Source organism: Podarcis melisellensis, assembly GCF_964234715.1.
Source record: "Podarcis melisellensis genome assembly, chromosome: 16".
NCBI lineage: Eukaryota > Metazoa > Chordata > Lepidosauria > Squamata > Lacertidae > Podarcis > Podarcis melisellensis.
The window spans coordinates 11,669,800-11,685,136 of NC_138533.1; the positions used below are offsets into that span (position 1 = coordinate 11,669,800).

Sequence of the window (15,337 nt, forward strand, 5' to 3'; positions counted from 1 at the left end):
GATTTGGATCACATCCACACTATATATTTAAAGGTGCTGGGAGTTGAAGCTCTGTGAGGAGTCCATTGTCCTCTTGACAGCCCTTCAAACAGAGGACTGTCCTCTGCAAAGTAAGACACGCGGTCACCCTGTCTGGAAACGAAACAGCTAAAACCGCAGCAGAAGAGAACCAAACGGAGTGCAGTCGAACCTAGGGACAACATTTCAACGTATTTCAACATTACAGAAGAAAAGGCATGAAGCAATCCGGAGGCGGGGGGAACGGGCCAGACGGGGAATAGCTGCACCGGGGGACCCTTCACGAGAAGGGACCTCTGAAGGACGGTAAACGCGGCTGGACCGGAAGTGCTGTGTTGGCCGGCGCGGGGAACTCCGTGGGGACCCCGGATACGATGAAGGGGGCTTTGAGCAGCTGAGGATCCTCGTCCCCCTGACCCTTCTCCCTCCTTCGCCTCGGGGGGCAGTAACAGAAGCGTGGTGAGCACCGGCCTTTGCTCCGTCGCCATAGCAACGGTGTCACACCGTCTCCCTTCCCATGCCGGGAGAGGGGAGCCGGGGGTGGGGTGGGGTATTGAACGGGGGCTGGGGGCGTCGGCGTGGGGTTGCTGCTGGGCTCCTAGGAGGAGATGGAGAGGCTCTGCTTCAAGGGGTGCCCAGAGCCTCCATGATGCTGCAGTGCTGAAGGTTGCCCAGTAACCGCAAGGGGAAGGGGAGGGGCTTTAGCATGGAAAGAGGGAGAGAGATCTCACCAGGGCTTCGGAGTTCCTAAAATAAGAGGTTGCAGGGGCTCAGGAGTGCTTGCGTCCCACAAGCCAGCAAGCCCTTGCTCTCTCGTCCTAGGTGATAGAGACGTAAAGGCACTCTGTATGTGCTCAGATGCCATCTCCGCAACCCCAGAGGCATTTACGTAGCTTGCAGGCTTGTCGTTGGTTTCCTGGTAAAGGTTTGGGCAACATTTCTTCCCTACAGAGATGGGAAACCCATTAAGATGCTCTATCCCTAGAGGCTGTCATGGGATTTGATGGATTCTTGAATGCTCTTAGGGATTTTTGGACAGTTAGACAGAGCTGGCAACCCTGGTCTCTGAAGAATGATGAGATGTGAGGGTCCAAACATGATCGCTCCTGATGCTGCAGAGCCCGCACTGCTCCTTGGCATTCCCAGGAGCTGTAGGCAGTGAAACAGGCAGGGAATCAGGCTGCTGAGATAGATTTGCTAGGCACTTTGAGGATAAAAACTACACTTTGGAACTCCCTGCCCCATGATATTAAGCAGGCACCTTCACTGTACTGCTTTTGGCACTTGCTAAAATCGTTTTTGTTTAAGCAAGCCTATGCAGACATGTTAATCTGGGATGCATATCAAGACATAGTTTTATTTTATAAAGTATGTATTTTTTAACTGCTACTTTTCTTTTGAAAATAAATTAGGCTAAATTGTTTTTATCATCAGATGCTGTGGATAACTTAATGTGTCTTTTGTGTTGTATCCAACAATGTTTTACTCACAGCAGACCTACTAAAAACAATAGTTTTTAGTTTAATTAATTTCAGTGGGCCTACTCTGAGCAGGACTAACACTGCATGCAACCCTTTATATTTTATGTAAACTGCTTAGAGGTTTTTATGGTGTGTTTTTTTAATCTTGTTAACTTTTTTTTAAAAAAAACTCTCATTTTTGCATTACTTAGATGGCATGGTTATGACAAGTCCAGTTGAAGTGCCCAGTGCACTGTCTAGTCTGGCTTTATGGGATCAGATTCAGCTTTTGAGGCCTGAGGATGTGGACAAAGTACATTGAATCATTTGGCTAAACACATGCCCTTTCGATCCTTGTTTGTTGTGGTTTCCTTGAGCTGGCCAGAGAGGGCTGACCAGGTGAGTCCAGAGTGTGGTAAGTGCATTATTGTGTGACACTGCCTACTGTTTTAAAAAGGTGGTCTGCTGCTTTCTGACAATTACCTCCTGGTTGCAAATACGCCCCTTCTCAGCAAGGGGCTCAAGAGGGTAGTGGTGGCCCACTTTGAGAAAACTGTCTTGATATATAGGGGTACCTCAGGTTACATACGCTTCAGGTTACATATGCTTCAGGTTACAGATTCCGCTAACCCAGAAATAGTGCTTCAGGTTAAGAACTTTGCTTCAGGATGAGAACAGAAATCATGCTTCGGCGGCCCAGCAGCCGCAGGAGGCCCCATTAGCTAAAGTAGTGCTTCAGGTTAAGAACAGTTTCAGGTTAAGAACGGACCTGCGGAACGAATTAAGTACTTAACCCGAGGTACCACTGTATTTCTATCTAGGTTTAGACCGGGTTTTAGTACTGAATAAACCTTGGTTGAGGGGCAAGGGGAGTGTGACCACGTTACTCTTGCTTAATCTCTTTGTCCTGTGAGTTGGCAGTACCATTTTATAGTGGTTCCAATCCTACTTACAGGACCAGTTTCAGAAAATGACATTGGGTGACTATGTGTTTCCTCCAACTCAGTTGTTCTCAGAGTAGATGTACTGAAATTAATGAACCTACCATGCCCATTCATTTCAGTAGGTTCACTCTGAGTAGGAACACTGCCTCTAACCCTACATCTCGGCCCCCTGGCAATTATGCTGCAGAGTGCTACATGTTAGCATCTGGTTCCTGATTCTGGTTGCTATCTATATGAAGCCGTTGGGAGCAGCCGTTTGGGGATTTGGAACACAATGCCATCAACACGCCAGTGACGCCCAGCTCTATTTTTCTGTTACATTGGAGTCAGGTGAGGCTGTACAAGTCCAGGACCAGTGCCTGGAAGCGGTGATTGGCTGGATAAGGGCCAGTAAGCTGAAACTGAATCCTAACAAGACAGAGATCTTGTGTGTTTACAGCTCTAGGAATTGAAATGTCTGCTTACTCTGGGCAGGGTAGCACTCTCCCAAACGAAACATGTTCATCATCTGTGTGTATTCCCTGGAGTTGTTTTTGTCACTGGAGCCCATGTGGCTTCAGTGCCTGTGAGTGTCTTTTTGTGTCTGCTTTGGCTGGAGTGCCAGTAATAACCATTCCTGGTCTGGTATAGCCTTGCTACCATGTTGTACACATCGGTAGCCTCACGTCTTGATTGCTGTAATGTGCTCAACGTGGGGCTGCCCTGGAAGCTGCAACTAGTGTAGACTGCAGCAGCTAGGGTGGCAAGCACGGCGTCCTTCTGTGTACATTTTTACACCACCAATTTAACTGTCACGAAGAATCCTGCAGTGTGTTAAGGGTGCTGGAAACTAACTCTGTGATGTCAGCGCCGTTAGCAAATTAAAGTACAGTGGTGCCTCGCAAGACGAAATTAATCCGTTCCGCGAGTCTCTTCGTCTTGCGGTTTTTTCGTCTTGCGAAGCACGGCTATTAGCGGCTATTAATGGCTTAGTGGCTTTAAGACAAAGGAAACAAACTCGCAAGAACTCGCAAGACGTTTCGTCTTGTGAAGCAAGCCCATAGGGAAATTCATCTTGCGGAACGACTCAAAAAACGGAAAACTCTTTCGTCTTGTGCGTTTTTCATCTTGCAAGGCATTCGTCTTGCGAGGTACCACTGTATTGAGGATTCTTTGGGGGAAGCCCTGCCTATTAAAGTGGCATAAGAGTGCTTTAAATGTATGGTGTGGGTGGTATCTTAATTTTTCCCTACAGAGCCGTGTGTTGATCTTTGGTCTCATCTCTGCAGGCCCTGCCATGAAGGTGAAATTAAAAAACGTGTTTGTCATCTATTTCCTGGTGTCGGTGATCGGCCTGATGTATGCACTGCTGCAACTGGGTGAGTAGCAAAGGAGGGATGGAGGTATCCTGCTGTATTTATTTAATGGACTTTCCAATATCTATTAGCAGGCAATACCTTTACAGTGGTGCCTCGCAAGACGAAATTAATTCGTTCCGTGAATTTTTTTATCTAGCGAATTTTTCGTCTTGCGAAGCACGAAATCCCATAGGAATGCATTGAAAATCAATTAATGCGTTCCTATGGTCAAAAAAAGTCCAAACAAAGCCAAATTTGGTACAACAAGAGTTTATTAAGTGCTCTTTAAAGTCACACATACTGTAAAGAGCATTTCAAAATTCAAACCCAGATTTTTTTAAAAAAAAACAGCAGAGTGGCCCAATGGTCACAGAAAATCATAAAAATGCAGGAAAAAAAGCACAAGCTTCCAGATTCTTGCAAACCCCTCCCCAGCTGTTCCCCCAGCCACCCAGCACACAGAAATTCAAATCCAGAATTTTTTTTTAAAAACAGCAGAGTTGCCCAATGGTCACAGAAAATCATAAAAATGCAGAAAAAAAACCACAAGCTCCCAGATTCTCGCAACCCCCCCCCAACACCAAGTCCTTGAATTCCAAACACCCCAACTCAAAATTCAAAACCCCCCAAAAAAGTTTTAAAAGCTTAACTTACCAAATGGCTGCAAAATAAGTTTTGGAAAAGCTTCAAAAATCACCAAAGTCTTTAAAAACCTCAAAAAAGGCTACTATGTACACTGCGTTCTATGAGTTGCTCCCTGAAGTCAAGTCGCAACTGTATTAACGGTGTTAAGAAAAAGGAAACAAACTTGCAAGACGTTTTCGTCTTGCAAAGCAAGCCCATAGGGAAATTCGTCTTGCGAAGCAGCTCATAAAACGGAAAACCCTTTCGTCTAGCGAGTTTTCTGTCTTGCGAGGCATTCGTCTTGCGGGGCACTACTGTATTTAGGACCAATCAAATTATGAGCAAACTTTTGAGTTCTCAGAACTCTTCTATAAAGCTAGATATTTAGCAATGCTGGGTAAACAATGCCTGACTCGATGTTAAAACAGCAAAGTCTGTATTCAATCATAGTCTTGTGATGGCCTGCAGGAGAATATAGAAAATTTGACAAGGCTCTACTGCAAAGAGGTATACCCTTCTGGGCCCTCCAGATACTGCTGGACTCCCAACTTTACACATCTGGAAGTGCATTTGATAGGTGATCCCTGATTCGTTGGGACATGTGTCTAGGATAGGGTAGGGTAGGATCTCCAGGTGCTGCTGAACTACAACTCCCATCATCCCTGACCATTGGCCATGCTGTCGATCTCGTGGGAGTTAAAGTCCAACATTATCATCTGGAGAGCCACAGGTCCCCCACTTCTGATTTAGAATGTAACCCTTCGCCTCCACCCTACCTTACATTGTTCAGGGCTATATCCACACCATATGGCTTCCTTCCCTTTCTTCTCCTGGGAACTTGTTAAGGATAACTGGGAATTGTAGCTCTGTGAGGGGCTATTTACAGTTCCCAGAATTCTTATATATACTGTATTGGCCCGAATATAAGCCGCACCCACAAATAAGCCACACCTTTAAAATTCAAGGGGGGGGAGACAATACCCAAATATAAGCTGCTCCTTTAAAATTGGGTTACAGGCTGAAAATTGCTGTGGTTGGTAGAATTGTAACTCCGAGCCAATTTAAGCCTTTGATCTTGCAAGCCCGCAAAAGTTACCGTACAGTCACAAATCACTATTCAATTGCTACAATTCTGCAGGCACTCACACCCGTAAATGGCAAATGAACAGTCTCAAGCTCACAAATCAGCAATAAAACATTTTATTGTTCCGTTTTACTATATTTCTGTTTCAGCAGCGATATTGTAAAAGCCCATTTTTGTAAGGTCACGAATTTAAGCCGCACTTTAACTTTTAACGGTTGGGATTTGGGGGGGGAAGTGAGGCTTATATTCAGGCCAATACAGTGTGTATATATATATGGATATTATTGCAGCAGTTGTGTGCTGATATTCCTCCCTCTGGCCTCAGGACAGCCCTGCGACTGCACCCAGCACCTGAAGTCAGCCAGCGACCTCATCCATGCCAAGGAGAAAAAGCTGTCCCAGTTGCAGAATGAGCTGAAGAGGCTCCAGGGGCGGGAAAAAGTCCCAGAGCCAGCAGAACAAGCTTTGCCGGTCATTTATGCCGTCACGCCCACCTACGCTAGGTAAGGTGCCAGATCCTTGGGGGTAGGGGGCAGTGTCGGTTCTGGGTCATAGTTCAGCAACTGAGGGCATGACTTGCGTGAAGAAGGATCTTGGGAAGGAAGGACTGTGAGAGAGGTGCTGCTGATCAGAGGAGACTCAGGGGCATAGGACACTGCCTTAGAGTGAGCCAGACCCTCTGGCCCCATCTAGCTCAGCATTGTCTACACTTCGACTGACAGCGACTGCAGGCTTTGATACAGGAGTCTATGTCTAGCCCTACCTGTAGAAGCTGAGGTTGAACTTGGGACCATCTGTATGTAAAACAGATGCTCTGACACTGAGGTAGAGCTCTTCCCTTAAGACACGGGAAGCTACTGTTAGAATTCCTGCTCCATGATTGCAGTCATGGGATTGTTGTGTATCACATGACTCCACAGAGTGGGAAGTGACAGAGACAGGATGTTTGTGTTACTGTGTTCTGTGAACACTATTGTCCTTTGTTATTTCTCTTTGCTGTTTGATGCTAGAGAGAGAGGGAGCCGTGTTGCAATGCTCCATGTGTGTTTATATGTCAATAAAGTAGATTAGCCAAAATGCTGAGTTGCTGAGGTCTGTCACGCGAACTGCACAGACTAAGTGTGCCGATGTCTGTTGGCATCGGTTGCTGTGATGTTTGGGCAAGAGAAAGCTTTTGAAGCTCCCAAACGAACGACCAGGAGGGAGAGAACATGTGTCTCTGCCAGGGTCCTACTTGAGTGTAGGACGAGCTCCTGACAGCTACCATATACCAAGTCAGACTACTGGTTCATCCATCTCTACATGGCAGTAGATCTCCTGGCTTTCAGGCAGGGGTCTCTCCCAGCCCTGCCTGGAGATACTAGAGATCAAACCAGTAACCTTTAGTAGGCAGAGCAGGGGCTCTACAACTGAGTTACGGCCTTTCCCCTAAAAATAAACAGAAGTTCCCATCTTTGTGGTTCTCAATAGCAGTCTGATTTAAATAGGACCATATCCAATAAGCTTATTGTGCTGTCCAAAGCCCATGGCAATTACATTATAATGTACCAAAATACATATGTAGTGATAATAGAAGATTCCTGTGTTGGAGGGGGTTGGACCAAATGGTCCTTGTGGCCCCTCCAACTCTATGGCTCTATGAAACAAATATCAACAAACATTGATAGTATAAAGGAAAGAAGAATCAGAAGTACCACCAGTTCACCCAACTTCAGATTAAACCTCCCGGTCTCCAAAACAATTTATAGCAACATTATCTAATTCTCCCTTTCTAATCCAAGAGCCACTTTATGTGTCCCAAAGCAGTTCGTGTCGCTCCAAATAAACTGAGCCATTTCTTCCATTTCTGTGTCCAGTTCTGGGCACCACAGTTCAAGAAGGACACTGACAAACTGGAACGTGTCCAGAGGAGGGCAACCAAAATGGTCAAAGGCCTGGAAACGATGCCTTATGAGGAACGGCTAAGGGAGCTGGGCATGTTTAGCCTGGAGAAGAGGAGGTTAAGGGGTGATATGATAGCCATGTTCAAATATATAAAAGGATGTCACATAGAGGAGGGAGAAAGGTTGTTTTCTGCTGCTCCAGAGAAGCGGACACAGAGCAATGGATCCAAACTACAAGAAAGAAGATTCCACCTAAACATTAGGAAGAACTTCCTGACAGTAAGAGCTGTTCGACAGTAGAATTTGCTGCCAAGGAGTGTGGTGGAGTCTCCTTCTTTGGAGGTCTTTAAGCAGAGGCTTGACAACCATATGTCAGGAGTGCTCTGATGGTGTTTCCTGCTTGGCAGGGGGTTGGACTCGATGGCCCTTGTGGTCTCTTCCAACTCTATGATTCTATGATTCCAGAAATCTTTCTTTGATCACTGTATAAAGGACAGATGAATAGATAGTGAATAACGTCTTCCACCAGATATTGGCCACAAAGACAGAATCAGTGAAATAGAAACCCAAGAAGCTGCCTTATACAAAGTGTGAACATTAGCAGTGATTCTTCAGGGGTTTCTGACAAGGGACATTCCTTGGCCTGCTTGGAGATCCTGGGGCTTGAACCTGAGACCTTCTGCACGCTCTGCTACCAAAGCTGTGGCTAGAGCCCCTCTAAATCTGTCTCCCCGATTTCTCTCTTGCTTCCTTCTCTCTGGCCTCCTCTTCCCCAGGCTGGTCCAGAAGGCGGAGCTGGTGCGCCTGTCGCAGACCCTCCTGCACGTGAAGAACCTGCACTGGATCGTGGTCGAGGACGCGCCGGCCAAGACGCAGCTGGTCTCGGAGCTGCTGGCTCAGAGCCACCTGCGCTTCACGCACCTGCACACCGAAACGCCCAAGGAGCACAAGCGCAAGGAGAGCGACCCCAACTGGCTGAAGCCCCGGGGGGTGGAGCAGCGGAACCTGGCCCTGCAGTGGCTGCGGGAGAACCACGAGCTGGGCAAGAAGGCGGTGGTGTACTTTGCGGACGATGACAACACCTACAGCTTGCGCCTCTTTGACGAAGTCAGTGCCGGGAGGAAGGGGTGCAACAGATTTTGGGGGGGGGGAATTGCAGTTCTTCTAGATTCCAGAATGTTCCATATTCTTCTTCTTCTGAAAACCAAAACCTTTTATTTTAACAAATATAATGGGGAGGAGGCGAAAGAAGCATTGTCAGATAATACTAACAATACAAATCTTCTATCGGTTCTGACTTAGCCCCCATCTGTACTGTACATTTAAAGCAGTATCGCTCCACTTTAAATAGTCATGGTTTCCCCTGAAGAATCCTGGGAGGTGTCGTTCATTGGGGGTTTTTTTTTATTGCTAGGAGGTCCCTATTCCCTTTACAGAGCTATCATTTTCAGAGTGGTTTTACAATCAACCCCTCTTCCCAGGCAGGGGTGCCAACTTGAATAGGGACCTTGGCCCCTAAGAGTTGGCTCCCGTGTTCCCAGGGATTTAACAAAGCTTGGGGTTTGGGTGGGATTCCGTGGGAGTAAATGGATACTCCACTATCTATTCTGCAGTTGTGTCAGTTTCTACAGACATAGGTGCCTAAGTACCAAGCCTCATAGCTGACAGCGGGGGGGGGGGGTTGAACAGAAGGAATTACTCCTTACATACTAAGGCTACAGTCCTAACTTATGTGACTTACATGGGAGAAGCCCACACTGAATTCTCTTAGACCTCCGTCTAAGTAGACATGGCTAAGGTAGCGTGGCAAACGAGCATGTGCAGGATTTTGGGGTGCTTTATTGGGGAGAGGTTAAAGGTTACCACAAGAGATGGGAATAAACAGGTTGTTAAACAAATAGCTGGTCTCCAGAAGATGGTGTTGTTGACGTTCAATTTATATCCCACCCAGGGCTGCAAACACAGCCACAGTTTTTAAAGAAAGTGTTCCAGAAAATGGAAGCATTCTAAAAGCAGTTTTATCAAACTCTCCCTCTCTTTTTCTTTCTTTGCTCCACCCTGTCCCCAACCAGATCCGCTCCACCAAGCGCGTCTCGGTGTGGCCTGTCGGCCTGGTGGGAGGCCTCCGCTTTGAGCGCCCCCTGGTGGAGAACGGCAAAGTGGTGGGTTTCTACACGGCCTGGAAGCCCAACCGGCCCTTCCCCATGGACATGGCCGGCTTTGCCGTGGCCCTCGATCTGCTCCTGGCCAATCGGGAAGCTCACTTTGACTTGCTGGCCGAGCGCGGCTACCTGGAGAGCAGCCTGCTGCAGTCCCTGGTGTCGATTGAGGAGCTGGAGCCCAAGGCTGACAACTGCACCAAGGTGAGCAGGTTGGCAGACATCAGTAAAACTGCTGGCACATTTGTAAAGCTAAGCAGGGTCTGGCATGGTTTCAAATCGGATGGGGGACCATGTGTTGAGATTCCTGCATTGTAGCGCGTTGGATTAGGTGACCCTCAGGGTCCCTTCCAATTATATGATTCTATTGAGTCCCCTACAGATTCCCCTACACACTCACCAATGCAGCAACTATTTCGGACCTGACAATATTTTTGACTGCCACAAGGATGGGGAACCTGTGACCCTCTAGATGTACAACCCCACCAGCCCTGATAATTGGCCACGCTGGCTGGGACTGATGGGAACTGGAGTAAAATAATAATAATAATTTATTATTTATACCCCACCCATCTGACTGAGTTTCCCCAGCCACTCTGGGCGGCTTCCAATCAAGTGTTAAAAACAATACAGCATTAAATATTAAAAACTTCCCTAAACAGGGCTGCCTTCAGATGTCTTTTAAAAAGAAGATAGCTGCTTATTTCCTTCACATCTGAAGGGAGGGCGGTTCCACAGGGTGGGCGCTACTACTGAGAAGGCCCTCAGCCTGGTTCCCTGTAATCTCAATTCTCGCAATGAGGGAACCGCCAGAAGGCCCTCGGTGCTGGATCTCAGTGTCCGGGCTGAACAATGGGGGTGGAGATGCTCCTTCAGGTATACAGGACTGAGGCCGTTTAGGGCTTTAAAGGTCAGCACCAACACTTTGAATTGTGCTTGGAAACATACTGGGAGCCAATGCAGATCTCTCAGGACCGGTGTTATGTGGTCCCGGCGGCCACTCCCAGTCACCAGTCTAGCTGCCGCATTTTGGATTAATTGCAGTTTCCGGGTCACCTTCAAAGGTAGCCCCACGTAGAGCGCGTTGCAGTAGTCCAAGCGGGAGATAACTAGAGCGTGCACCACTCTGGTTAGACAGTCCGCGGGCAGGTAGGGTCTCAGCCTGCGTACCAGATGGAGCTGGTAGACAGCCGCCCTGGACACAAAATTAACCTGCGCCTCCATGGACAGCTGTGAGTCCAAAATGACTCCCAGGCTGCACACCTGGTCCTTCAGGGGCACAGTTACCCCATTCAGGACAACAGCTGGAAGGCCAGGAGTTCCCCATCTCTGCTTTACACCTCTGTAAGTGCATTTAATAATATGATCCCTGATTGGTTGGGACATGGAGACTACAGGTCCCACCAGCTATTTATCATTAGCCATGCTGGCTGGGGTTAATGGAAGTTGGAGTCCATCAACGTACAGAAGACCACAGACTCCCCACTCCTGGACTGCAACTTCCATCAGCTCCCGCCGACACAAAACTGTGCTGTCTCCAACTGATGGGAGTTGGTGTCCAAAATATCTGGAGGACACCTGGTCAGGGAAGGCTGCCGTGAATCCTGATTGGTGTTTTAGCAGATGACCAGGGCAAGGGGAGAGTGTGTGTGCACGACACTCGTTAATACATGGTTTCACTTCCTCAAGCAGCAGGAAGTTTGCAGCAGCTATTTTAAGGCGGTTTGTCTCAGACAAGGCAGGCCTGATGACTGTCAGATTCCCATTGAGAAGTTCCTTTTTGAGATGTCGAGAAGCAATTTAGCACCGTTGGTACAGTTGCCCCCAAGGGCAGATGGTCCTACTGCCCTTCCTCACATAATGGTTGACGGTGGTAGCCGCTGTGAGTGGAAAACCTTTGTATGTTTGCCCCCGAAACAGTACATGTTTGAAAAGGAAAAGGGGTGGGGTGGGAAGAGGAAAACACAAGCAAACTCGGGCACCAGTAGTAGAGAAATTGAAACAGAAACATCTCTTTTGATCTTGCAGGTGCTCGTCTGGCATACCCGGACCGAGAAGCCCAAGATGAAACAAGAGGAGTTGTTGCAAAAGCAGGGCCTGGGCTCTGACCCCAGCATCGAGGTGTGACTGGGCCCCCTTTGGCTACTGAGACAGTGGCAGTGCCTCCGTGGGGCGTGGGAGGAGCTAGAAGGACTCGCCAAACTCGATTGGTCACAGATGCTGAAGTCTTTGACTGCCACTCCCCTGCCCATCCACAGACATGGGCTGCCCCGGAACTCTTTTTATTTATTAAGGATGAGCTCCCTGTTCTCGACCCCCAGCATGGAAGGAACACTCTGTCTCCAGTGAGAAGAGACTTGATTCACAACTGCTGCTATCCCCCGCCCCCTCGCCTTCCTACTGCTGGAGAAATGTCTTCTATTTCGGTGCCCTCCCTCTTTAAAAACGTTTCTTCGTTGAATGCTGCAGCTTCCTACTGGTGAAAAAGTCCCCTTTGCTTTCCCCTGCTGGCTGCTCTGACCGCCCGTCCCCCCCAAAATGCTTTGTTCCCTCCTCCCTGGCAACATTTGTCTTATAGTCTGACTGCTCCCTCCTGTAACAAGAGTGCTTGAATGACGTTGATTGGTGTTGGGAAGGGGACTTAAGTGAAATCCAAAAGTTCATCCCTTTGGGGGGGGAAACCCCATTTTAGCCATTTATCTTCTACTTAATAAAACCAGTTACATAAGGGAGCAATCGCAACACTACTGTAAGTTCCTGAGCCACATCCCCACCCACAGGAGCAAAACCAGAGGAAAGAGGATCCCCAAATATAAAATCTCAAGAATCCAAGTGACAATGAAATCATGTCAGAAGTAATGGATCTTTAAACGTGAATATGGAAGCATTTACAGATTATGTGTATGGAAATTACAAGATTCACATTTGTATTGTGAATTTGTATTTTATGCACATATATCGGCACCTGCTTATGCCTGTCTGTGGGAAGGAAAAGGGTGCAAGGAGGTTAAGCCTGTAGTAGCCCTTACTGCAATTCTTCAGAAGAAAAGTTGGGAAAAGCTGGAAGCAAAGATAAGGATTCCTGTGTCTCTCCTGCTGATGTGTTCTTCCCCCAATCATATCATTTTTCTTTGAATCAGGCATGAGGGAACCTATGGCCTTTTGGACATTGCTGGTCTCCAGCTCCCTGATGCAGTTGGCCCTCTAGGACTGATGGGGGCCGAAGTGCAACAACATCAGGAGGCCCCACAGGTCCCCCACCACCACCCCTTCTTTCTAGGAAGGACAGCAGTCCTTGCCAAGCCAGGGGCCTGATCCTGGGGAGGGGCTGGTTCCTGTTCCCCATGAGCTCTTGAGTGTTTCTGTGCTGTGTCCACCCCAGTTTGCATGTGTTGGTGGCTGTTCCAGCAACTTGCATGCTGACCGCTCAATAAACATGTTGACTTCCGCTGCTTCCTCTCATTTGTACCTCGGCCTGCCTTAAGACGCCTTGATTGAACCCTGTGTAATGCAGGGTGGTCCTCCAGGGGTCCTAGGACTCCAGCTCCCATCAGCCAGTATGACTAGTGGTCAGGGGCAAGGCTGATGGGATATGTAGTCTAGCCACATCAGGAGGGCCTGACAAGTTCCCCATCCCTGCTCTGTTGACTGACCTCCTGTTATTGTGGTCTTCAGCAGTCTGGATGTTTTGGACTACAATGCCCATCAGGGCTGAGATGGGAGTTGCGAGTCCAAAACATCTGAAAGGTGTCCCAGTTGCTGAAGGCTGCTTTATGGGGTCTCCATAGCTTCCATCTCCACTATGGACAATGTCTCCAGCTACCCCTGCCCCTTTGGTCTCTCCTGCCTCTCCTAAGGTGGTGTGTTCTACACACACAAACACAAACCTTAAATTTGCCAAATCCTGCACCAGTACAAAGTGAATTCTGCAACTTGCCCAAATCATGCAAATATGTCAAATGTGCATACTTGCTTCTTGTAATGTCTTGGGTGTTTTTTGTTTTCCACTCTTGGAGAGGAGGACAAAGCTTAGGCAGGCGCTGGTGACTTGCTACGAGCTACTGGGAATATTATTCACAGTGCAAGCCTATGTGTGTGTCTATTCCGAAGTAAGTCACATTGAGCTCCATGGGAACTTCCTGTTTTGGGGAGATTTCAGCAAGCATCACCCACACAAGGTGATTTAAAAAAAAATGAAAGCTGAGAGTCTCTGAAGAATTAAGAAACCACTGCGGACATGCAACCCTGTGTTTCCTCTTCCTTCAACTTTCTGGCATCTTAGTAAAACTTCACAGTTAAATCTGCTTTTTTTTGTTTGCGAACTGATTGCAGCAGACACCAGGGACACACAAACATACTTTGGCAATGCTTGTACAGTGCTTCACATCCAAGCCAGATTAGTTTCTGAAATGGCTCTCCCATACCCCGTTCATACTTAAGCATCTGTAACAGGGGTGGGAATCTCAAGCCTGGTGGCCAAATGTTGCCCCCCAAGCCCCTCTGCCTGGCCCTCGGGAGACTCTCTGGGCCACACAGCCTACTGACCCTGCTTCACTCCCTGCCTGCGTGTTTTCTCCTAACTGGAATATGCCCTCGAATGATTAGTTTTCTTGTTTCCCAGGGCAGAGAGGAAAGTGCGTAGAAACCACTTTTTTTACAATAATACAAAAATTAACATTCATTGCTCTGTCTGCTTTCGCCTCTTGCCCCACCCACCATCAACACATGGCCCTTGGAAGGGAATGCGGCCCCTGAGCTAAAAAGGACTCCCAATTCTTGATCTATAAAATCCCATGCATTTGTAGTTGTTGTTTAGTTGTGTCCAACTCTTCGTGACCCCATGGACCAGAGCACCCCATGCATTTACAAACCTGTAAATCCCACGCATTTGCAAACAAAGACTCCCAATTCTTGAGCTATAAAATCCCATGCATTTACACACCTGCCTCCCAGTATCAAGGCAAAAATTCACACTCAAATCTGTTCTAGCTGACTATACTTGGTGGAAGTATGAAGCTCTGTGGCTTGACCATATTGAACACCTTGGGGACAAGAGACACGCCTGGTGTCACTGACGCCCTGTTTTCCACACCAGACGGCATTTCCTTCATCGCTGCAGAACTATACCTTCCCTCCCAGCTTCTAGGAGTGGCAATCAGGGCTTCCAAGGAAGAGGGTGTATCTTCCGGTCAGACATGAGCCTCAAGACAAATCCATTTCAGCTTTTTAAAAAATTGCAGCCAACATCTCAGGAACTCGTTTCCAGTAGCTTAAAGTATTGCCCAAGAAGCTGATTCAATAGCTGTGGTCAGCGTTCGCTGGGTTCAACATGTGCCTCTTGCCAAGCTGTATGTTCTGGGAACCGTTGAAAAAAATGATCAAGGAGCTGGTAGCAATTTTCCCGGTGAAGGCAGGTGCATTAGGGCAAATGTTGTGCTGCCACCAACCTCAGCCAGACCCCACCTGATTGCCTTCTCCTGTGAAACCAGTCCAAAGGGTGGCCTGGCCTGTCAGCTTCCTCCTCCTTCGTTTCAGTATTGACCCTTGCAGAACTCAGCAAGGAGGCTCCACCAATCAGGGCCAGATCAATACCTTTAGATACCCTAAGCACTTAAAATATTTTGGATCCCCCATGTATTTCTAATTCAAAATACAGTGGTACCTCGGGTTAAGAACTTAATTCATTCTGGAGGTCCGTTCTTAACCTGAAACTGTTCTTAACCTGAGGTACCACTTTAGCTAATGGGGCCTCCCGCTGCTGCCTGTGCACAATTTCTGTTCTCATCCTGAGGTAAAGTTCTTAACCCGAGGTACTATTTCTGGGTTAG

The 15,337-nt window shown here is 47.7% G+C and overlaps 1 protein-coding gene and 2 long non-coding RNA genes across 6 annotated transcripts in view; 2 read left to right on the forward strand and 1 right to left on the reverse strand.

Moving 5' to 3' along the window:
• B3GAT3 (beta-1,3-glucuronyltransferase 3) lies at window positions 1-12,957 on the forward strand. 4 transcript variants are annotated; one of them, XM_081891820.1, is made up of 7 exons: window positions 1-477; window positions 1,691-1,893; window positions 3,691-3,780; window positions 5,793-5,970; window positions 8,127-8,457; window positions 9,423-9,713; window positions 11,538-12,957. In XM_081891820.1, the coding sequence occupies exons 2-7, from the start codon at window positions 1,818-1,820 to the stop codon at window positions 11,634-11,636; spliced, it is 1,065 nt and encodes a 354-aa protein (XP_081747946.1). In that variant the 5' UTR covers window positions 1-477; window positions 1,691-1,817; the 3' UTR covers window positions 11,637-12,957. The 4 variants fall into 4 exon arrangements, with proteins under 4 accessions (XP_081747946.1, XP_081747947.1, XP_081747949.1 ...); XM_081891821.1 differs by lacking the exon at window positions 1-477 and adding an exon at window positions 584-684; XM_081891823.1 differs by lacking the exon at window positions 1-477 and adding an exon at window positions 584-684 and having other exon boundaries at window positions 1,691-1,877.
• Window positions 3,802-5,693, forward strand: LOC309358841. The gene is made up of 2 exons (XR_014163660.1): window positions 3,802-3,868; window positions 4,708-5,693. It is a non-coding gene; the product is annotated as an uncharacterized lncRNA (long non-coding RNA).
• LOC309358823 overlaps window positions 4,014-15,337 on the reverse strand; it is a 74,412-nt gene continuing 63,088 nt past the window's right edge. The window contains exon 2 of the long non-coding RNA XR_014163643.1: window positions 4,014-4,694. This is a non-coding gene — a long non-coding RNA (uncharacterized lncRNA). The remainder of the gene's footprint in view (window positions 4,695-15,337) is intronic.

What these genes read in the sequence shown, in the direction of transcription:
- B3GAT3 (XM_081891820.1), top strand. Translation starts at nt 1,818, where the DNA reads ATGCCCTTTCGATCCTTGTTTGTTGTGGTTTCCTTGAGCTGGCCAGAG. An exon ending in CCAGGTGAGTCCAGAGTGTG is followed by an intron (nt 1,894 to 3,690) that starts GTAAGTGCATTA and finishes TCATCTCTGCAG; the next exon opens with GCCCTGCCATGAAGGTGAAA. An exon ending in GTATGCACTGCTGCAACTGG is followed by an intron (nt 3,781 to 5,792) that starts GTGAGTAGCAAA and finishes CTCTGGCCTCAG; the next exon opens with GACAGCCCTGCGACTGCACC.